General features: G+C 36.9%; 3 protein-coding genes across 5 annotated transcripts; 2 read left to right on the forward strand and 1 right to left on the reverse strand.

The window, feature by feature from the left end:
• Window positions 1-625: 625 nt before the first annotated feature.
• On the forward strand, window positions 626-10,900 carry LOC115999812 (E4 SUMO-protein ligase PIAL2-like). Of its 2 annotated transcripts, none has more exons than XM_031239732.1 (17): window positions 626-676; window positions 1,079-1,309; window positions 2,503-2,575; window positions 3,122-3,187; window positions 4,419-4,484; window positions 4,586-4,668; window positions 5,407-5,458; window positions 5,578-5,649; window positions 6,276-6,343; window positions 6,450-6,498; window positions 6,611-6,695; window positions 6,788-6,889; window positions 7,878-7,929; window positions 8,277-8,328; window positions 8,769-8,885; window positions 9,019-9,852; window positions 9,950-10,900. In XM_031239732.1, the coding sequence occupies exons 1-17, from the start codon at window positions 627-629 to the stop codon at window positions 10,652-10,654; spliced, it is 2,757 nt and encodes a 918-aa protein (XP_031095592.1). In that variant the 5' UTR covers window position 626; the 3' UTR covers window positions 10,655-10,900. The 2 variants fall into 2 exon arrangements, with proteins under 2 accessions (XP_031095592.1, XP_031095593.1); XM_031239733.1 differs by having other exon boundaries at window positions 9,953-10,900.
• A 643-nt stretch (window positions 10,901-11,543) lies between these two features.
• On the forward strand, window positions 11,544-19,164 carry LOC115997953 (WD repeat-containing protein 7). Of its 2 annotated transcripts, XM_031237376.1 has the most exons (9): window positions 11,550-11,865; window positions 11,997-14,714; window positions 14,795-14,898; window positions 15,155-15,224; window positions 15,430-16,242; window positions 16,895-17,097; window positions 17,443-17,566; window positions 18,098-18,304; window positions 18,500-19,164. In XM_031237376.1, the coding sequence occupies exons 1-9, from the start codon at window positions 11,707-11,709 to the stop codon at window positions 18,647-18,649; spliced, it is 4,548 nt and encodes a 1,515-aa protein (XP_031093236.1). In that variant the 5' UTR covers window positions 11,550-11,706; the 3' UTR covers window positions 18,650-19,164. The 2 variants fall into 2 exon arrangements, with proteins under 2 accessions (XP_031093237.1, XP_031093236.1); XM_031237377.1 differs by lacking the exons at window positions 17,443-17,566; window positions 18,098-18,304; window positions 18,500-19,164 and having other exon boundaries at window positions 11,544-11,865; window positions 16,887-17,091.
• Window positions 19,165-19,562: 398 nt separating this feature from the next.
• On the reverse strand, window positions 19,563-21,402 carry LOC115998575 (WRKY transcription factor 22-like). The gene is made up of 3 exons (XM_031238171.1): window positions 20,983-21,402; window positions 20,761-20,874; window positions 19,563-20,467 (listed from the first exon to the last, which is right to left on the reverse strand). The coding sequence occupies exons 1-3, from the start codon at window positions 21,324-21,326 to the stop codon at window positions 19,987-19,989; spliced, it is 939 nt and encodes a 312-aa protein (XP_031094031.1). The 5' UTR covers window positions 21,327-21,402; the 3' UTR covers window positions 19,563-19,986.
• Window positions 21,403-23,244: the final 1,842 nt, after the last annotated feature.

The raw sequence follows: 23,244 nt of genomic DNA on the forward strand, positions 1-23,244 counted from the left end.
TATTTCTGTCTACTTCCACTTACTAGCATTACTACTCACCTAACTTCCACTATTACTACTTACCTAACTTTACAATCGCTTACCTACCTACCACACCTACTACAAACAACCCATTTTCTATCTTTATAGAATACTATACTCACCTAACTTTATAATCGCTTACCTACCTACCCCACCTACCACAAACAACCCATTTTCTATCATTATATAATACTACTCACCTAACTTTATAATCGCTTACCTACCTACCCCCACCTACCACAAACAACCCATTTTCTATCTTTATAGAATACTATATACTACTATCATTTATAAGCTTATATTAATAGTTTTATATGAAAATGTGTTAAAATTTATTTAACATTGATTTTCTTTTTAAATAAAGAGTTACATTTTATTTTGAAAAATTAAAGATGATTAATGAAAAATACTTTTTGGTCATTAAACATGTCGAGATAGTATCGTGAAAATTTACTCGATTATAAGATAAATAAAATAAAGAAAAATTTACTTTACTTGATTAACAAAAAAAAATTAAACTAAAGCAAAATTAAAATTAAAGGGGATAAAAGAGGGAGAAAGGAGAGAAACATAGTTGGATGGGATAATTTTATTTTAGGAAGAAAATGGGAGAAAGGCTCTACCGTGCGTGGTGCGTGCGAATTCACTTGCGGAGGTGGGGGACAATCCATTTACTTTATATCATGAAAATAATTAGAGGGTTAAAAATGATTATGAAAAAAGTTTAATTATATATTTTTGGCATAATTCAAGGACTCGAAACGAATTTAATAATAAGAATCAACAAAAATGAGCTGTTATTATCCTTTTTCCGTTAAAGTAAAAAATAGGTGTGTGTATTCTGGATTTCTGGTACCAAGTAAAACAAATTCATAATTGATAGTTATTTCTTTATTTCTGTGTAATTTATTATTAATTTTTGAAATTTTTTTATTAAAGCATCAGCTATTATAAATAGCCTTAACGCGAGACGGACAATCAAACGACTCCAGGTGACCATGGGAGAGAAGGGCGACTGACATTGATTTTTTTATTTTTATTTTTTTTCTATAAATAGCCTCAAGGCGAGACGTACAATCAAACAGCGGCGTAAAATGGCAGGGCAGACTGTCAGTAATTCCGGCGCGGCTGCGAGACCGAACGCCGGTGGCGGAGGCAATGCTGCGAATGCTTTGTACTTGAACTCGTTCCGCATCTCGGCTGCCGCCGATAGATTAGCTATGCACGTGGGCCCTCAACCGAAAAACGATGTCGTGGAGTTCTGTCAGCTCTGCCTTTCCCTAGCCAGGTTCGTTCGTTCAATCCTCTATGCCAAAATCATAACATTCGTACGTTTTCTTATCTTGTGTATGAATTAAAAAATCTATTACATGCACGAAAAGCAAATGCTCTTGTTCGAGAATGGTGTTTGGTTTTAGTGGAAAGGAATTTTGAATTGGCTTATGTTTTTAGTGGTTTAGAAGTGCTTCTTTTCCATGATTGCTGTATTATTTGCACTAGGGGTTGTAAGGCTTTTGATGCAAAGAGTCTCTGTTTGATCCAGCTGCTAATTAACAACTAGGGAAATTGAAAGTTGTTGTATCTTTTGGATTTCTTTATGTTAAAAAAAAATTGCAGTTGGATTACAAGCTATTGTTGTTTTTGTCACCTATCACAAAGCATCTATACAAAGAGGAGAGACTGCAAAGAAAATGCGTATCATCTATGTGGTTAAAAGTTTTGTTTGAGGAATCTTAATGAGACTTGTGCATATTATTCCTCTGAAAATCTGAAATACTCTGTAAATGAAAATTCTGCTTGAAACTGAATGTGTTCGGTCATTATACAAACATATCTATATATGAACTGATCTGGGCAGTATAGGTTTTTATGCATTTGAGCATGCAGACTACACGAATGCATTAACTTGGCTAGAATTCTTTATACCTTTAAAGTTAAGAATTAAGAATAGAAGGCTGAATTCTTTAGCTTGTGTACAACCTGAAATTCTTTAAAATCCAGCTCACTTGGATCTGAAATCTAAATGCTGAAGTGCTGGTCAAGTTGGGTGACCTGGCTACTCCAAGGCTATGTAACCTTGGTTTCTTGAACTTGCACACCATTTTGGGGTGCATTGTCTCTCTCTGTGTTGATTACTTAGGCCCCATGTGATGAATATTACATTTTTCTGTATCAAGCAAATGCTCTGTATTTCTCAGTAAACCCCCCAACAATAATTCATTTCACTTCCAAATTATGTTTCATTTAATTTTGGTTCAATCTTATATTAAAAACTGGCTGCAGTTTAAACGTATTGTTTATTGAACTCTTATCTAGTAAAACTTTGTTGGAATGAGTATAAGGAAAAGAATAAGCTCAAGTGAGGGTTATCGCATCTAATCTTCCATTGTTTCCTTTTTTTATTTTTATTTTTAATGTTACCAAATGTTTCTCTTTTCATATTCAGATTTGCTGATCATGTAGCGTTATTAATTATTGCAGAGGCATTGACTGTGCCATTGCAAGCCATGATGTTCCCGCCAAAGCTTTGGAGTTGCCTTCATTGATTAAACAGGTTCCTTCTTACTCAGAAGTCAAAGTTGTCCTTCTCATTTCACTTTACTGTATCATCTTTCAAGAACTTGTAATATCTCATTTTGAAGTATTCCATTCTAAATCGTCAAGGTGAAAAATGAAAGAATGAAGCTTAGAAGAGAGGAAGTACTCTTAAATCCTGTTTATAATTCCTTGAAAACTACCCACCAGTCAAATTCCTGTCTTCTTCATAAATGCTTTCTTGATTCACTTTTCCTTCTTTAAGAGCATGGTGAATTTGCATTGCCTCTTCATGCCCATATAAAAGTTTGCTGTCCAAACCTTGCCCCCTTTTGAGTAAATGAACATGCTCCTGTTGGTTGAATCCTCTCCAAGACCTCAAAGGTCTTCTTTCTCTGTGTGGCAATGGTCTTTTTGAACAGCATACAGTCCATAGACAACTTTTATGCAAGGGATTCCCATTCCATGTACACTATTATTGCTGGATTAGCACAGACTTTCTTATGCATCTGAAGCATTACTTAACTGAAACATAATTCTTGCCCAAATTTTTGTATGGTTATAGGTGTGCAGGCGGAAAAATGATTCTTTTATACAAGCTGCAGTCATGGTTCTAATGATTTCTGTTAAGGTAATTCCGGATTACATACTTACTGCTCTAGGTTGATTCAGTAATCAATGCTCATTTCCAAGTACAAGTGATGGTTTCTGTTTGGTACTTCATTTGTCAACTTTGTGGCCCAAACTAGTTTTGTTTGAATGTTATGCATTGGGTAAGCCTTAAAGTCTTATCGTAGTAATAAGTAATAACAGACTCAGACTGCCTGTTTCTTAGCTTGACTTTGGTGTAAGAGTATTCTGTAATAGATTTGACTATGGCACTAAGATTTCCTACAATACTGGTAGTCTCTTTGCAGATGACTTTTTAAATTTTATTTCTTTCTTTATGTCCATCAATTTTGTATGGTTTTTTTTTTTAGATTGTATTTTTTTTTTTCCATTTTACAAATAGATAAAATTTAGGTCACTGTGTCTAGGGATTAAAATAGTTTGTAATGTGGATCTACATGTAGTGCACTAGTATGCCAGGGGTGATAGCCAGAGAATTGAGTTTTTTTGTATGCTAGATCACCTGTGCAAGTTGAACTGTGAAGTAGCTATGAGTGTGACTAATCTTGTCTGCATGGAAGTAGTCTTTGATGCAATGTCACTTCACTAGTAGTGCAGTGCACGTGTATGCCAGGGGTGACATAGCCAGAAAATTGAGTTTTTTGTATGCTAGATCACCTGTACAAGCTGAACTGTGAAGTAGCTATGAGTGTGACTAATCTTGTCTGCATGGAAGTAGTCTTTGATGCAATGTCACTTCACTAGTAACATGATTTCTATGGCATTTTGCTCGCCACCGCAAGGAGACTTTCCCAACCAAAAATGATATTTTAAACATTAAAGGCCTGATCCAGACGTCCTATGCAGGGCAAAAGATTTCCTTAGTCTTGCCACATATCTTCTTTAGGACCACCAAACACCCTTCTAACAGATACGCTACACACTGTAATTTTTACTTTTTGCCAAATTTCAAAATGTACCACATCCCTTACTATTTTAGTATTTGGCATGGTAACACATCGACATGGAAATGGCTCACTATGTATATGTGTGTTTGTGTGGACAAATTTAGTTAGGGAAATTGAAAGCTATAGCCATTGAAATGGAGGTTCCTTAGATTTTCATATCTTAATGAAATAATTTTTCAATTGTATTTTTGGTTTTGAGTCTTGCCATGTAAATATTACCTATCTCTTATCTTAAAAGTTGTGTGCAACTTTCTGTGACTTCATTGACCCTTTCATGATTTGTAGTGTGCTTGTCAGAGCGGGTGGTTTTCTGACAAAGATTCTGAAGATCTTTGCCATCTTGCAAATGAGGTTAATATCTTGTTTTTACTAATACACTTATCTCTGTTTCATACTTTTGTTGGTTCTTACGGTACTGGTTTGCCTCTTTATTGTTTGTTTGCATATTTCAGATCTCTAGCTGCTTCTGCAGTGAACCAGATTTCAAATGTGAACCTAGTAGTTATCTATCTATCATCTCAATAATTATGTCAAGGTATGAAATTTGTCACTCTTTTTATTGCCTCACTGACTGTACATGTAGTCCTTTGCTTAAAAATTTTAACTGAACAGTCAACACACTACAGTTTTGCATATTCATTGATTTGATCTTTAAATGTATTACTGTTCGGCAGGCTACTTTGACCCAAAACAAAACGTCAAAAAGAGAAAAAAAATCCCATAATGTAGCCTGTATTATGATAGTTGGATAATCACACTTTGCTTGAGAAGAAGGATGTCATGCTCACTCTATGCTATCCTTTATTTTTTTTTATTTAAATTATTATTACTATTACCTATTACTATTAGTGTACATTTTCTAATCTCTGTCATAGTCAAATTCAGCAATTTGTATGTTTTATTTTTTGTTAAGCTGATTTTGGCATGGGAATTAGTTTTCTCTCTCTGCTATCTTTAGTATATATATGCCTCTGTAATTTCCTTGTATTATGAGAGAGCATAAACAGGACTCTTCTTTTTCGTAACTATAACTATTACGGAGTACTAATTAGGATGAACTCTATATGGTGACACCACCTATCCTGTATGAATTTCTTTATGGAAACATAAACTTAAACAGCAGTTGTTTGAGACTGAATGTTTAGTAGCTATTCAAAATAAATACAAGAGCTTCATAGGTTCAAGGATATAACTATTTGCAAAATATTAGTTTTAACTCTATTGAATGATTTTCACCCTTTAATGTTACTGAAGAATTCCTTTGCATGGGCAGATTCTTTCCCCTATTGCAAATGGGTCAGATATTTGCCTTTCTGGAAGTTAAGGTACTCATGTATACCAGCCACCTCTTCCCATGCATGTGCATATGTGAGTTTTTTGCTGGAGGATTTTGTAATTTGAATATGTTTGGTACTAATGATATTTTTCCTTTTCTAAATTATAGCCTGGATATGGCACTTTCATCAATGACTTTCACATATCGAAGAGTGTGAAGACTACTGCAGAAGATAAAATAGTATGCACTTTCTCCATAGATTGAAAATCATGCTTAAATCTGAAATCTTCTGAAATGAGTTTGTTCAAATAATTCTTGCTACTACAACCTGTGCTAATTTTTTGCTTCTATGATTAGATGTACTTGCTTTTAGATAGTATTATACAGTATCTGGACTTTTTCCCCCTTAAAGCGAAATCATTCTGCCTTCTGGCTTTTGCTTGTTCATTCCTATTTATTTTGATATCTCAATATTGCAATCTATTGCTGCTTTTATCTGAGAGTTTAGGAAATCAAACCTATCTAACATCATCTATATTGCTGTAACTTTTATAACAATCTATGTCATCATTTTTACTTGAATTCAGGTGTTATCTCAATGCACATTATAGGCTAGTATCTCTTCACGTACACATACACACTTACTAATGCTACTAACAGTTTCTTATTGGCTTTCACTATTTCTCATTCTTTTAACTAATAAGTTTTCCCAGGGGAGGGACTTACAAGAGTTAGTTGATGGTTTATTAACTTGATATACATCATGAACTTTTGTTTTTCATTCTTCATTGTTATTTGAAAATGTGGCAAAGGTTAAACATGCTGAATGATCATAGCCTCATTTTCTATTTCGTTTTTGCCTACAGAGGTTACTAGTTGCTCAAGTAGATAATACAGAGACGTCGTCATGCCTTATAAACCCTCCTCAAGCAAAGTATGAAACAGCTTCCTATCTTCTATATCTTTGTGCGAGTCTGTATTAATTAATGTGTCTAATCTGTTCAAGTACTCTGCTCATACATCATGCTTCTTATTTGCAGCTTTCTCCTTAATGGGAAAGGTGTGGAAAAGCGAACAAATGTGTTAATGGTCTGTTGCAGCAATTATTTTCTGAAGTGTTATTATAGTGGATCTAGTTGCCATTGGTGATTTAATGCAATTTATGACTAGTGCCATTTCCTTAAATAAATTTTCTTGCTAGGATACTGGACCTCAGATTCCAACAATTGTATCACATATGCTTAAATATGGAACAAATCTTCTACAAGCTGTGGGCGAGTTTAATGGTATGTCCATAAAACTGTTTTTGAGTATCCAGTATTTCTGTTTATGTTGGTAGTTTGTAAAACCATACTCTTTTTTGTTCATCTTTGAGAAGGAAACTACATTGTTGCTGTTGCCTTTATGAGCATAAAGCCAACCCCGGACCCTGCCACCCTTCTAAATTATGTGCAACCCACTCCAGCATCAGTAGATCCAGGTATGCATCAAGGTGGTTTTATCATTATTATTATTATTATTATTAATCTTAACCTGAACTATACCATATCTGTTGAATAAGGTCGTTCTGAAGTTGGTTAAAGTATAGATTTAGTCCTTTTACTTTACCTTCATGCTTTCTTACACGTTGCTGACTTGGTAATAACATGTATACTGCTAGATCATTTTTCATGATTACACGCTGCTGGGAGAAATGGGAATATTTGGTGTGGCCTGGAAAAAAATAGGAAGATTTTAGAACTTGGACAAAAATGGGCAAAACTAGTTTGGGAAATGCGTGAGAGAGTGGCTTGAGTTTTGCTGTACTGTTATGCCTGCACGCAATAAGGAAAAAAGCATTTGATTTTGTAGGGTCAAATGCATTTGGAAATTGTGTTTGATCTTAAAAAAAACCCTAGGCATGAGATATTAGATTATTCTTAGGGAAAACGCATTTGGAAATGCGTTTGGCATTTAAAAAAAATCTTAAATACAGATATACGGCATATCTCTGAAAATTAAATTTTATGTCAAAGGCATTAACATAAAATCATTTCTTAGAAATATGTGAGAAATTGGTTTTGAAATTGTATCAAATGCACTTGGGAAATGTGTCTCTAAACGCTATTTCCAAGACTAGATTTGCCTATTTTTGTCCATGTTTCAAAATCCTTCTATTTTTGTCCGGGGCACACCAAATATTCCCATTTCTGTTAATTCCCTGTTGAATAAACCAATTAAGTGAAAAGTCTGGGTCACACTCACACTTCAGTGTTTCTATTTTGAAGCAAAGAAATTATAATGAAGTCTCCTCTACCTGTTTTATTGTTGGATTCCCCTACATTAACATCTGCTGTGTTGTATGATTTCCTTCTGATTTTGATTCACTCTATACATGTTTCAGCACACTTAACTTGCTGTATTGCTTACTGCTCCCACCAAAATGTAAAATTTGTCCCAGTGGTTGATGTAATTTTCTAATGATGTAGACTCTGAGATAATTGAGGGGCCATCAAGAATTTCCCTGAATTGTCCCATAAGGTATGCTGTTTTCTTCTCCAAAGCTTCTTCAGATTCTGACATGCTGGGATAGACTAAACAGATTGTCTGTATCAAAAGTTCCTTCTACCCCACCTGAAAACTTCATTCTTTTCTATTTTTTACTTTTGGTTTGTGTGTATGTGTATATACCACACACACATATAGCTTCCCTGCCTATCAGAAAGAAGGTGGATGCTTCAATTTGGAGCATTTTTACTGGAATTATACAAAGATGAAATGTTTATTAGTTCTGACCCACCCCCCTTCTGCCCAATGGAGTTTGATTCTTTTCTCCCGATTCCCGCAAACTAAGCATTCTGCTAATCATTTTGTCTTTGCTTGTACAGCTTCAAACGCATAAAGACTCCTGTTAAAGGCCAGTCATGCAAACATCTCCAGGTGACTGCTCATAACTGTTGTGCAAATTACGATTAACTCAGAAATCCTATCCAGCATAGTAATAGGTCACATGTAGAGTACTTACATGTGTGATTTTTATTTTCAAAATGCTTATATTTTCTCCTTGAGGTGTTCTATTAGATTGATTTTATTATTATTATTATTATTATTATTATTATTATTGTTATTATTATTATTATTAATCTTTGCTTGATATCCATCAGCTCCTGAACTTGACTGTACATCATGTGCTCTCTACACTTCTCCAATTAATCAATCAACTCTTCTATCATTTTTCCTTTATTCTGTTTTGGGTCTTTGATTTGTCAGCACTACAAAGTCTGACATCACAAATCTGAAAATAGTTTTGGTTTAACCAGTTTCTCCATCATATCCCTTTCAATAATTGGGTCTAACCCCACATATTTCTATTGTCATAGTGTTTTGATTATCAGAACTATGTTGATATAAATTCGAGAAGGCCATCTTGGCGTTGTCCTCACTGTAACCAGCAGACCTGCTTCACTGACATCCGTATTGATCAAGACATGGTGAAGGCAAGTATTGTTTTGCATGTTCTTCCTTCCTTTCTTTCTTCTTCTTCTTTCGTTTTTTTTTTTTATAGATTTTTTTTTTTTTTTGGTTTAAATAACTATTTTGCTTTGGAGTAACATAATTTTCCTCTTAAAGGTTTTGAAAGAAGTTGGGGAGAATGTCACTGATGTGATCCTCTCTTCAGATGGTTCATGGAAAGCAGTCATGGAAAGCGATGATCCTACTGGCAATTCACCTGTAAATAAGCCTGATATTTCTAAGGATGAAACAATGCTGCCAGATTCTAATGGCATCTCAAGCTCCTCTGCAGATATTTTGGATCTTACTGAGATAGATGATGCAATGGATGTGGTGGCTACAGGAGAGATGGAGGACCATAAAAGTGTACAGACCAACTGCCAAAATCAACCTTCTACATCTAATCCAAGTGAAGTTAATCAGGCTTCGCACATGGACGATGCTTTTTGGTCAGGATATTATTTCTCCAGATTAGAATCAGGAACATCTAGACCTAGTTCCAGTACGCAGATTGATGGCGTTTCTGGGCCTCTTCCTACAAGTTTGATGCTGTCACCCGTCTTAACTGATGCTCTTATCCAAGCCTCTGTCATGCAGGGTGGAGATTCCTCTCCTAATAACTTGCAGTTACAACAGTACCAATTTGTAAACTCTGCAATTGGTAATGAATATGGCAGGATGCCATCAATAGTTAGACATGCCGTAAATAGAGCACCAATCGCAGTTCAGGCCCTTCCAGCTCAGATGCCCTCTCCTGTACATCAGCAAAGACCCAGAGGTACCATCAGTGACGTGATTCTCAACGTCCCTTCAGCCACTCCTCAGGCAACATCAGTTAGCACAAATGCTGGTTCTAGTAATGTTGAAAGGCCGCAGCAGCAACTCTCCAGATCTAACTCAAATATGGTCCAGGCATCACAAGTGTCGCCATCAACATTACCTAATAGACAGGTTAGTTACCCTAAAATAATCATTATGGCTCTGTTTGTTGACTATGGCTCTGAGATTTTGTATTGATGGGCTTTCTCCCTGTTATTTCTCTTGCTAGCAGCTGGAGCATTCTTCTGCTCCTATTCGCCCAACTCAACAGTTTGCTGCCCATAAAAATCCAATTCACACACCCTCTTACAGAGCTTCTTCGGGATTCACAGCTGAATTACTTAACAGAAGTTGGCAGGGACTGGCAAACCAGCAGACATCCTATACCGCAAACCAATCTCCGGGCCTTTCTCGATCGCCTGCTCCCAGTTTCTCGCGAAACAATGCTCAAGGCAGTTTGCAGAGTGTTGCAGGCCAGGCAAGAGGTGTTGCTAGCGGCCAACACCTTCAACCAACGCTTGCTGCCCAGAGGACAGCCCAGATAGCAAGGCCTGTTCAATTATCCCCTCCTCTTTCAGCAAATGCTGCTGATTCACCAAGGCCATCATTGATTGGCGATCAAAGGGGAAGTACACCAGGCACAGTACCGGTGGATTTACCTGCAGATCAGGACTGGCGCCCAACAGGTCGTATGCGAGGAAGCCTATCAGGACGGGCATACAACGAGGCTTTGGAACAGTACATCATTCGGCCAACCCAGCAAGCTCAAGCTCCCAGGCCGTCCATTCCACCCAATATCTCACCACAGTTGCAAGCCCTCATGGCCAGCAGATCTGTGAATGCATCTCCGCCATTGCCAGTAAATCCTCTGCCATCTTCTACACCCGATGTTTCTTCAGCTGGTTTACCTCAGCATTCTTCTGGAATGCAATAGATTTAAGTAGGTGTAGCTGTGTTTAATGTACCTGGTTTTTCTTCTTGAGGACAATTGTATAGTCGCCACCAGCCCTATATATTACTCTACAGAAGAAAAAGCTTTATACAGCATAGACCTACCCATATTTCTGATCTAACGCCAGACCATCCTCTCCTGTTAGAATATTTTCTTTTGAATTCATAATTAACATTCAAGTTTGTAGAGCAGAAATTGCCTTTTTAATGTATCCTATCATTTACTTAATAGGATTATGAAGTTATATGCAATGTAATAAAAATTTTAAAAAAAGTAAAACAAATCTGCAAAAAATAACAACTATAGATTTACGCGCACAGGTGTTGCACCTCACCACAAATGGATTGTGCTGTGTGGCTTAGTTCACAGCCAAAAGCCAAAGTTCTTGTCGTATGCACTCAAATAATCTCCCTCTTCACCGTCTATCTGTTCACATAGATTTTCTTCAAGTCACACTAAGAACCACAAACCACAATTAAGGGTATCCTTATGAGTTTATAATGCAATATAAAATAAACGCATTTGTTATGACAATGACATGATGGAGAAAAATATGATATAAATAGAGTTCTACTACATGAACTTTCATTTTTACTCTCTGACGTGACAAGATATGATAGGTTATCTTCATCCTCTGTGTGAGACTCTAGAAAAGTATTTTTCCATGTATCTGACTGACATCCTTTAATGGAAATGGAATGTGTTAATTATTATTGATAATATAGTGCAATAGTGTAATTCTTATAAAAATATGAAAATAAGTATTTACTACTACGGTCCGGTATATGTTTTTGCAGTTTAGTTTAGTAGAATAAACACATTAATTCGGAATTAGAGCGCCATTATACCTTTCAAGTGGTAATTTGGCGTATAAAAGCAATACATCGACGTTTTGCGTTCCCAGCTCTAACCCAATCCCAGTTTGGAGAGTTTTGTTTGTTGATCGGACCTGAGAACCGACAACTGGTGAAGCGCTCGGTCGGTCTCTGTTGTGTTCCAACCAGCGGAGCTTGATCTGGGCTCGTCCCCAGTCAATGAAGTGCAGATCCATTGCATGTATATGGTCAGGCTCACCACCGGCCCACAAAGTCACCGCCGTCGCCGTACTCAACCGCCCTCCCACTCTCTACACCGGCGGCTCCGATGGCTCCATCATCTGGTGGAACCTCTACTCTTCCACTCAATCTACTCAGGTAATTTCACGCCATCACATCACATATCGATATATACCTACATGCCCGGTTAATTATTAGTTTGCAATGTGCTCTTCTTCATTTCAATTGAATATTGCGCTGGTTAATTGTAAATTCATTTTGATGATCAGGAAATTAAGCCAATTTCTATGCTGTGTGGTCATGCTGCTCCGATAGTTGATTTAGGGATTTGTTGTCCCACTGCAGTTTCTGGGGATGGGACAGTAGATGAACCTAATGATTTGGTACCGAATTCTAACTCATCTAACTGTGGCGCATTAATAAGTGCATGCACTGATGGTATCTTGTGCGTTTGGAGCAGAGCTAGTGGACACTGCAGACGCAGAAGGAAATTGCCTCCTTGGGCGGGAACCCCATCCATACTCCGTACATTCCCCGAAAATCTTAGATATGTGTGCATTGCTTGTTGTTCAGTTGATTCTGTTCATCTACATGAACATCAGTCAGTTGATGTTGGGGCTGAAGGTTTGGTGGATACTGAATCTCAGCATCCTAAATCCACAAAGTGCGCCATTGTGATTGTTGATTCATATACTCTTAGCATTCTCCAGACTGTTTTCCATGGACCTTTATCCATGGGACCTTTAAAGTCAATGGGTATAGTTTCATCCGTTGGAGATATATTCACACAGTCAGTTATGATGGTTGACTTTTATGGCAAAGTACAATGTATACCGATTTTGAAGGACTGTGTCTCAAGCATGGAAAATGTGACAGGGAGACAAAGTAATTCCTCCAATTTAGGGAATATAGATTGGGAAGATGGGATGAGAGATAGAGGGCTTCTGGTGTCATTCATAAATTGTGGTCAGGTCTTAGGTTTTTTGTATAAAACATGCTGCATATTTCGGTTATTAGAGGATGGCAGTAGAGTAGGGGAAATTTCTTTCTTAGATGATCCACTTTGTCTTCAAGGCAGTTACATTGTAGGGGGCATGTTTCTTAGAGATGATAATGCTGAGATGGGACTTGATTCTGGGATTTCATATAATTTATTTGCTGTTTGGAATAATAGAGGTTCAACAGTTATATACAGGGTATTGTATTCAAGCAATGTCTTCAAGTATGAGCCCTTATCTACCATCTCTGCCGGTTCTCTCTCCTCTGATGTTAGATTATCTTTATCCTTTGCTCAATTAAACAACTTTCTTATCCGGGTTGAATCAATTTCCTGTCACAAGGAGGAGCCGTTGCTTTGGATGCCACATGTAACAATTTGGTCATTGCCCGAGCAGTTTGGTAATAATGGGAGGCTATTTCAGGATTGTGACATGATTGGTGAAGGAAACTATTTTGATGATTGGGTCTTAAACCTTACTTCTTCCAAACCTGAGGTTGTAAGGCAGGATGTCGGCATGAAAACAAAAGCCACTGAGCATAAAGTTTCAAACAGTCATAAATATGATTCTTACAATAGAGAAGAGTTAGTATCTTCATCAATGGTTATTTCTGAAGACTACTATATACCTTTGGCTATTGTTTATGGCTTCTATAATGGTGATATAAAAGTCATGCGTTTTGATATGTTCTTTGAAGAATTGGATTTTCACAGTCTAAGCCCCCATCACAATACACACACAACTGAACAGTATCTTGCAGGTCATGAGGGGGCTGTACTATGTCTGGCTGCACATCGTCTGAAAAGATCTGCAGAAGGGAAATCCAGTTATATTTTGTTGTCAGGAAGCTTGGACTGCACTGTTCGTGTGTGGGATCTTGACTCTAGCAATCCCCTAATAGTGATGCACCAGCATGTAGCTCCAGTTCGCCAAATTATTCTCCCCCCGCCTCAAACTCACCATCCTTGGAATAATTGCTTTCTTTCTGTTGGGGAAGACTCATGTGTTGCCCTTGTTTCACTTGACACCATGCGGGTGGAGCGAATGTTCCCAGGCCACCCATTTTATCCTGCGAAAGTTGTGTGGGATAGTACAAGAGGCTACATAGCATGTCTCTGTACAAATCAGATAGGAAAATATGATCGAGTTGATGTTCTGTACATTTGGGATGTGAAAACTGGGGCTCGTGAGAGAGTCCTTCGTGGAGCTGCTGCTCATTCAATGTTTGAACATTTCTGTGTAGGAATCAACAAAAATCTTCCTTCCGGTAGTATGATTTATGGGAATACTTCTGCTTCCTCAATGATTTTTCCTGTTATTGAGGGAACAAAGCATTCACAATCTCATTTACAAACTTTGTCAAAGGCAACTTCATCAAAAATCTCTTCTGCCCCTACAAGCACAAATCATAGTATTACATCATATACCAACGGTGGAAATGCTGCAGGGTCTATTTCTTCTGTTTTTTCATCCCTCCTATGCAAAAACCAGCCAGTTAAAAGTTTCTGTCCATTTCCTGGAATTGCTGCTCTATCTTTTGATCTTACTGCTCTCATGTCTCTTTGTCTGAGGCCTGAGCCTCGCAGAGGCGAGAGTGGTAGCCCTGATAATAACCAATCAAAAGAAGCCCCTGATAAAAAGAAATCAAAAGACATAAGGATTGAGAATCACACACATAGTACTGATAATAAACAGAGCATTCACAGAAAGGACTTGCCTAGTCAGCAGCATGTTATTGAAGATAATAATGTTGAAGGGACTACAACAGATGCTGCTCAGTATCATGAGTGGATTATCTCCCTTGAGAGGTGTCTACTTCAATTCAGTTTGGCAATTTTGCACATGTGGAATGTGGATTATGATCTTGATAAACTGCTGGTGACTGAAATGAAGCTAAAGAGACCAACAAATTTCCTTGTAGCTTCTGGACTACTAGGGGATAGAGGGTCTTTGACACTGACATTTCCAGATGCTACAGCAACTCTTGAGGTAGTTTAATGATTATATCTGAGTCAATCTACCACTTCTCCGTACCTCTTTAGCCTAAGACATTAAAGTTGACATTACAGCTCTGGAAATCATCCTCTGAGTATTGTGCAATGAGATCACTAACTATGGTCTCCCTTGCCCAGCACATCATTAGCTTGTCACATACCTATTCAGCAGCCAGCAGGTACTGTATTTTGTGTACTACATAGTTATATTTGCTTCGCGCTCTGTATATTGATTTCCATGTCCTCGTTGCTGGATGTTACTTTACATTATTTGTGCACATTCTCTGAATAATTGGCAACAAAGCATCACTTCTGAGTTCTGAGGCTTGACCTAGAAGCTCAGGGGCATTTAGTGGATTTCTTATTCCTTCCATTTTTGGAACATATGATGGCATCTGGCACTTATTGATGGCTCTTTTGTAATATGTCTTGTAGTGCACTTTCAGCATTTTACATGCGCAACTTAACAGAAAAGATCCCAGACATTAAGCCTCCTTTTCTGCAGGTAACATGCTATGTGAAAAGTTTTTGACCTTCTGAATTCATATATCTGGTTGATGGTTGGATTTGATACAATTAGTTGTCGTTATCCATTTATCTTGTTGCTAAGGTTGAAAAACAAAATCATCTTTTGATTTTTGCCATGTTTAAAATTTTTGTAAATTCTTAAGTCAACCTATTTGATAGTTATTTATTTATATTTTTTGAAGCTTTTGGTAAGCTTTTGGCAAGATGATATTGAACATGTAAAAATGGCTGCACGCTCTTTGTTCCATTGCGCTGCTTCACGAGCCATACCTACTCCACTCTGCTCGGATAAAACAACACATTGTGAAGCTTTTATGGATTATTCAAATGGACTATTAGAAAGGGAAAACTATAATTCAGTCACAACAGATAAACCAGGAGACTGCACAAGGACTGAGAGACATGACTGGATAGAAACAGATTCTGGGGATAAAGAATCTGAAATATTATCATGGCTAGAGTCAGTTGAAATGCAAGATTGGATTTCTTGTGTTGGAGGCACGGGCCAAGATGCAATGACATCTCATATTATTGTTGCTGCTGCATTGGCTGTTTGGTATCCTAGCCTCGTGAAACCAAAACTTGCCATGTTAGCTGTTCACCCATTGATGAAGTTGGTAATGGCCATGAACGAAAAATATAGTTCCACTGCTGCAGAGATTCTAGCAGAAGGTATGGAGAGGACGTGGAAGGCATGCATTGGTTCTGAAATACCTCGACTGATTGGGGACATATTCTTTCAAATTGAGTGTGTCAGTGGTGCATCTGCTAATGCATCCATGAAAAAGTCATCCCTATCTGTAAAAATTCATGAAACTTTGGCTGGCATTCTTCTTCCAAGTTTAGCAATGGCTGACATTCTAGGTTTTCTGAATGTAATAGAAAGCCAAGTCTGGTCAACTGCATCTGATTCACCTGTGCATGTGGTATCCGTCATGACTCTTATCAGGGTTGCACGTGGGTCTCCAAGGAATTTAGTTCAGTACCTTGACAAGGTCTGTAAAAATGTGTGTTTTAGATTGAGAAATATTTTGAGACTTGAAGTTGAGATAATTACTGTTTTGGTGAACATAATACATGAACTTTATACTTTATCGTTCTAGGATTCACTGTTTATGTGAGAAGCACCTTTTTATTTTTTTTAATAAAAAGTTATGATCATGGTTTAGACTAAACATGTGAGTGATAGCCACGGGTCAGCAAAAGTGTCTCATGATACATGAAATTATCATTGATTCCCTTATTTTTGATCCTTGATTTATTTTCCTCCTTGATATATTTATGTTATAGTGGGATGGATATTTTATGCTAATGAAAGACTAATAAGGTGTTTTCTGTCTTCCTACATTGTTGGCACAAACTCTATGATTCTAACCATCCTGGCAAAAGAAAAACCATCTATTCTTCGTATCTGATTATTTTTACTTTCTGAGCTTTCTACATCTTTTAAATGTGGTTCTATGTTTCTTCTTTCTTAGGCCGCACATTTTTTCTCTATTGTTTTATCACTTCTTTTTACCTTTTTTAATTTATGTAATAAAGACTGAATGTTATGTAATTATCAAGTATTAGTTTTGTTAAACACTTCTTCTAAGCATTCGACCACTTCCAGGAATTAGTATGTCTAACATTTAGACAGGTTTGCAGGTGGTTACATTCATTTTACAGACAATGGACCCTGGTAACTCAGTCATGCGTAGGAGTTGCATGAAAAGCTCGATGGCCGCATTGAAGGAAATTGTTCGTATATTTCCTATGGTAGCCCTAAATGAATCCTTGACAAGATTGGCCATTGGAGATGCAATTGGTGAGATCAACAATACAAGCATCCATGTCTATGACATGCAAAGGTAATAAGTGACAACAATTGACTTTGAGAAAATAACACTCGGGCATTGCATAACTTCATTAACTTGTTTGCTGAACCTAATATCTTCATGTGTTACTGCATTACTTTGGCAGAATAACAAATCATTTGCACTACTTTGTATGCATGCTATTTTTATGGACGTTATTTCATATACTGTATTTCAATTTTCCAAGTTTTGTTCAGAATGCGTTATGAATCTATAATTTAAAAGCTTATTTTATGAAATCTTCCATGGTGGCCTACATAAAATGAGTTTTTATTTTCATCCATTTACACTTTTTACAGTAAAGATATCTTTGTGTTCTCTTTTCCAATGTATTTTCAGCATTACAAAAATAAAGATTTTGGATGCAAGTGGACCTCCAGGGCTTCCAAGTTTGCTTGGAGGATCTTCAGAAATGGCTGTTAATACTGCTATATCTGCTCTTAGCTTTTCACCGGATGGAGAGGTATTCTGATATTACACTTCATGAGCTGAGTTTCTATTGTGGTTCTTTTCTATAGCCACCCTTGGTCTTTTGTGGGCTCTCATTTTATGTATTCTTTCATTGCCTTCACATGCTGAGGTACCATCAACAGAGAGCTTGTAGCCTCTGAGCCATTAGAAATCTGTAATAGTAGAGTTTCTACACTCTTCTCAGTAACTTTCTTGCTTGACTTTATTTCCTTCCCTTTTGCATTCTTCTTTGCATGTGTGTATCTCTAGTTTAGCAACTCCTGGGTTGTGTGATCATCAAATTTTTTTTTCGTTATATGTTCTTTAAATTGTTTGCAAATCATTACATCTTCATCCCCCAATCTGCATTCTGTGGTAGCCTTGTCCACTGAGTCTTACTTTAAAAGGGAAGATTGCCTGTAAATGATTATACATGTGAGTTACAAGTTCAATTGTTTTAACTGTCTGATGGGTGCTTTCCCTTTGAGGGAGGATTAGTCAAATGGGTGGATGTTCAGTTTTGAGGATGTAAATTTCCTTGCAGGGGCTACTTGCTTTCTCTGAGAATGGACTGATGATTAGATGGTGGTCGCTAGGATCTGTGTGGTGGGAGAAACTCAGCCGGAATCTTGTTCCTGTTCAGTGCACCAAACTGATTTTTGTCCCTCCATGGGAGGGGTTCTCACCTAATTCCAGTAGGATTAGTATAATGGCAACTGCACTTTCTAAAGATGGGCAGAGTGCATCAAAGGTACTCGCCTATTGCTTTGACAGAATGATATTTCCTTTAAGAAATGCAGATTTATGTTGACTTATTCTCGTAATTCAATACATTAGAAGTATAGGCCATTGGATATGCTATTATCTGTTGAAACAAATTCAAGTGCTTCATAGTGAATGGTATATGCAAAGAATGCTATTATCTTATTATTTTTATTTTTTACAGGCGAGCTCCAAGGCTTCAACTGAAATGGACAGATTAAAACTTTTGCTTCATAATCTTGACCTGTCTTATAGACTAGAATGGGTTGGTGAAAGAAATGTAAAGCTCACACAACATGGCCGTGAGTTGGGCGTTTTCCAGTTTCAAGTTTAACTTATCCTTGGGAAACTGGTGGTATTGTCAAGAATAGTTCTGCATTGAAGACGTTGCCATATAAGCTGCCTGATAGCTTTAGCTTTTTGTTGTGAAGTGGCTTACCGTCACTTCCACGATTTCCAGCAGCAAAATACCAACGGATTTGGTTTCAAATGGAGCGAAACAGGTCAGAGTACGATCAATATACATGATCTAACATCTCATACTACTCGAGCACAGAAGCTACAAAAATGCATCCTCATACGAGTTCTTTCCTTTTATTCAACTTTTTTTTTTATTCTGCATTATATTCTATTATTCTTTTGCGCAAACTAGGTAGTGAGAGGTACATGGTATTTATTATAGTTTGTACTAGCAAGGTTATTTTAGGTACATATTTTGTACAAGTTTATGCTTTGTATAAATGATATAAGTTGGAAATTGTGTAGAGTTTTGGCTTAATTAGTATAGTTGGATATTTGTGTTATTCTGAAACTAATGTAAATATAAGTTTTGGGTGGTCAAGTGCTTTACCGATACTACTTGTAAAGAATCATGAGTGTAACTAAAAACAAAGAATCACGAGTATTAAAAAAAAAAAAAAAAATCATAAAGCTCTTTATATATGAGCTCACATAAAGGCATAAAGCTTCCATTAAGTTAAATTGCTAATCTAACTGTCCGAAAATTTCTTTTCCTTATTGTTTTTCAAAATTTTGACCTTTTGTTATTGTTAAATTTCTCTCCACTTGCCTATAGTGTGCCAGTGTCTACACAACTTGCCCCGTATGACATTTGGTATCAATTAATCAACAATTATTTTTTCAACGTTTTAATTAACTTGTATGGTATATTATTAAATAAATTACTACTCCGTATTACACATCAAATTAATTGTAAAACATAAAAATTTATAATTTTGAGTATGATGTCACAAATTAAATTCTTTTCTTTAATAACAAAATAATAATAATAATAAAACATAGAAGAAGAAGAATAATAATGTAAAAGGTATCAATGTTTTTACTCTTCCCTTCAAAATCCATAACTTCCGTACACATTGGAAGCATCAAATTAATAATATGCCTATCTCTTGCCCCAAAAAAGTGAAATTCTTCCGTTCTCAAGGTCCTATACTCCGACTTGACTTGATAATAGAGAAAATATTCATCGTGAGTGATTCAACGACTTATTAGGTAGGATGACCGCTGCGTGATCTGAAGTAAGTGGGTGTTATGACTTTATTGCAACTTCATCATATCATTCATGTGACACTATTTAGTATATACAAAACTGAATGGATATATCTTTAATTTTTTCTCCAACAGCTAGCTAGCTAGCCTGTGTAATGTATGCTAGCTAGAAAACATTGAGGGAAAGTATTGTGAAGAATAAGAAAAGTGAGAAATTAGGCCATCCAGATCCTCTAAACCTGCAAAGAAATCTTCATTGTTATCCATCGCCACCTGTGGCATACCGCTCTGAATCTGATCACTCAAAGAAATCTTCTCCCCCATCTCCAACTCTTCATCATCCTCGTCTTTGATCTTCGTTTCCTCCTCACTGCTCGCCCTCCAATTGTTGGCGGTGGGGGCCGCCACCAATTCCGGAACATGATGAGCAGTTGATGAATACTCGGCAGCTATCACGGCTTTTGAGGCCGTACTTGGTGGGAACTTGTTTCTGATAGTCCCGGCCAGGGAGTTCCGCCGCGTCGGCTGGCTGTGGCTGTGCTCCGCCGTGTATGTTACTATGAACATCCCCGCCGCTGTGTTGCTTTGCTCTACTTGCTTCCTCGCCAAACACCCCTTCGAGCTACTGCACCTATAATAGCTCCTGCATTTTCAATCAATTTTTACTCAATTCAGTTCTATTACTGTTACGTGTCCATATCAACTAAAAATCTAAATTAATAGTTGGATTTTATATTATATATATATATATATATATGCTTATCATTATATTATTCTGAGCAGTATGATTACTATAATCGGTAGTATATGCTATATCATTTTACATCCTATCAATATATATATAGTGTTTGATAAACCAACAACGTAACTTTTAATCATACCAGAATGAAAAATTTTACACTAATGTCGTCATATGATCACAAGATCTAAACATACCTGGGATAGGGAGAGCCTTTAATGGGTTTCTGCCCATATTTTCGCCATGCCCACTTATCCTCACACAGTTCTTCAGCTGGAACTTGAACCACCACTCTTTTATGCTCATTTTTCCTGTTCAAAAAATCACCAATCAACTCTAAACTCAGATATTTAATTTCAACCTAGCTATATACACATTCTAATCTCTCTCTTCATTGTGAAACTAAATTGTAAACCAACCTTCTTTTGAACTTGGGCACATAATTAGGCGTCTCCAAAACCGGCGAAGATTTATCTAAACCACCCTTCTTAACATCCCCGTCTTGCTGCAGTATCTGATGAACAGCGCCTTCAGCTTGTTTCACTTCTCCGGCGAAAGAAATGGACGGTGCAGGCTGGTAAAACGGCTTGTAAAGCTCCTCCAACAAGGCGTCGTTGGCGGACCCGACAAAACCATCGAAGTTGAGAACATTTTCCTGGGAGAAATCGAACAGGTCGTGGCAAGAGAACTCGGAGGCCATTAATGGAGGCTGAACTATGGCTTGCAGGCCCCAGTTGTCTTCAAACCCAATACACTCACCCATCAAAACCCGCTTCTTAGCGTGGAGATCAGATCGAAAAAATATGGAAAGTTATGATGAATGGCGCTGACTTTTTTGATTTGATTACTATGGGGGATTTTACGGTATTTAAAGAGAGAGGAAAAGGATGGGAAGATGGCTGGCAGCTTTGTGTTGGTTAGTTTGACTTTGTGAAATTGTCAAAGGGGGTACCCAACCGCGAACCTCACGCGCTTTCTACAGTCTCAGCTAGCTGGTCTAGGGTTTTCTTAATTATCAACATAATTTAGTCAAATACGTGATTAAATAAATATCTAATAAAGGATAGCTTCTACTTTGATAATCTAAAATATCTATTCACTCAATTACTTGATATAATTAGTAAGCGGATTATTAATATATACAACTGTAAGATCATGAGTATGTATGATCTCTAGATTAGTCTTTCCTTCGAGTAAGAATCAAACTCTACAAATGTGATTAAATCTGAATTTGAAAACTCTACAAATGTGATTAAATCTGAATTTGAATACAATTTGTGAGAGTTAATGAGTGAATTACTAATGCAATTTCAGAGTTGGATCAAGCATTTTCGAAAGGAAAAGTCAAACTCTTTGGTGCAAATAAATAAAATTTACTGTCAAAAACCTTAGAGCGGTATAACATACTCAATATTTTTTATCTAGTCTTGTTAGAATCTTATGGTATTAGTTTTTATATAAAAATTTAAATGTATACAGTAATTAGCCCAAAATTACGGCAATATGTAATTATTTTCAACAATAGCATGTGTCGAATGTCGTGTGTGCATCAGTGCATGCTCTCCTCACCGGTTTTTTAGCATTCAAAGCTGTATTCTAACAATATATTCATTGATTTAATATATATATATATATATATATATATATATATATATATATATATATATATATATATTTATATATATATAGTCAAGATCGAGTGAAGCCCGTGCGATCTTGCACCACTATGTATGCACAAATGAACCACCGCGTGTTCAGAAATACACTAGGATGTGGTGCATTTGTAGTGAACTGGACCACACTAGTCGCCTTCTCCAGCGACGTAACTTTTTATTTTTATTTTTAAATATACATGAGACGCAAGTGGGATTTGCGTCTCATGTATAATACATCAAACGCAAGTCCTACTTATGTCTGTGGTCAATATTCGAGAAAAAAAAATACAAACACATGTCGGACATTTGTTTTGACACAGAAATGCATGTCCCGAATGCTCTTTTCTCATTCTAGTCCAACTTTCAAAAGCTTCCCATTTTTGGCAAATGGTTTCGAAGCCAAACAAATAATGGGTGAGAGTCATGCATGATAAGTATAATATGTTAAAGGTGGGAAGTTCTTCTCCACTCCGGTCTTTAATCCCCGAACGGTTCTTGGGATTGGAAGAGTATCACCAATGGCAGAACTATTATCTCCCATGCGTGCTAGAAAGTGGGAGATCGGGAGTTTCCTCAATAATTTTTTGACTAATTAGTAGGTTGGGTCAAAACCCCGGCCTTTGTCTAGAGCAAGCAATTGAGGTCCCAAACGACTTGCTGGGGTGCAAGGATAGAGAAGAAGAGTGGAAGATTGCATGCACCTTGCCACCAACTTTGATGATATTAAGTTCTCTCATGTCAGGGAATAAGTGCGTGGATTTCCTAGTGAATCTCAGTTAAGTTAGAGGGTGAGGTACTATAGTCTTTGGTGAACCTCCCGTGGTGCTCAACAACCTCCTCATGAATAATGTCAGCGGAGCAGTCTCGCGCAAAATTAGATAACCAAAGCGTAGCTTCTAACACATTTATCTTTTGTTTTGAAATATAATTGTGTGAATGAAAATATAGTTAATTCGATTGGTTCAAAATGTCGAATGAATTTTAAAATATAAATATATTTTAGAGCTAAAAAAAGTAAAACTGTTC

The sequence above is a fragment of the Ipomoea triloba genome, chromosome 12 (genome assembly GCF_003576645.1).
Source record: "Ipomoea triloba cultivar NCNSP0323 chromosome 12, ASM357664v1".
Classification (NCBI taxonomy): Eukaryota; Viridiplantae; Streptophyta; class Magnoliopsida; order Solanales; family Convolvulaceae; genus Ipomoea; species Ipomoea triloba.

Excerpts from the sequence above, each read along its gene's own strand:
- LOC115999812 (XM_031239732.1), top strand. The coding sequence starts at position 627 with ATGGGAGAAAGGCTCTACCGTGCGTGGTGCGTGCGAATTCACTTGCGG. Across the intron at positions 6,890-7,877 it reads TCCAGCATCAGTAGATCCAG|ACTCTGAGATAATTGAGGGG; the intron begins GTATGCATCAAG and ends CTAATGATGTAG. Across the intron at positions 9,853-9,949 it reads CAACATTACCTAATAGACAG|CAGCTGGAGCATTCTTCTGC; the intron begins GTTAGTTACCCT and ends TTCTCTTGCTAG.
- LOC115997953 (XM_031237376.1), top strand. The coding sequence starts at position 11,707 with ATGAAGTGCAGATCCATTGCATGTATATGGTCAGGCTCACCACCGGCC. Across the intron at positions 16,243-16,894 it reads TAGTTCAGTACCTTGACAAG|GTGGTTACATTCATTTTACA; the intron begins GTCTGTAAAAAT and ends ACAGGTTTGCAG. Across the intron at positions 18,305-18,499 it reads ATGGGCAGAGTGCATCAAAG|GCGAGCTCCAAGGCTTCAAC; the intron begins GTACTCGCCTAT and ends TATTTTTTACAG.
- LOC115998575 (XM_031238171.1), bottom strand. The coding sequence starts at position 21,326 with ATGGGTGAGTGTATTGGGTTTGAAGACAACTGGGGCCTGCAAGCCATA. Across the intron at positions 20,875-20,982 it reads GTGCCCAAGTTCAAAAGAAG|GAAAAATGAGCATAAAAGAG; the intron begins GTTGGTTTACAA and ends TTTTTTGAACAG. Across the intron at positions 20,468-20,760 it reads AAAGGCTCTCCCTATCCCAG|GAGCTATTATAGGTGCAGTA; the intron begins GTATGTTTAGAT and ends TTGAAAATGCAG.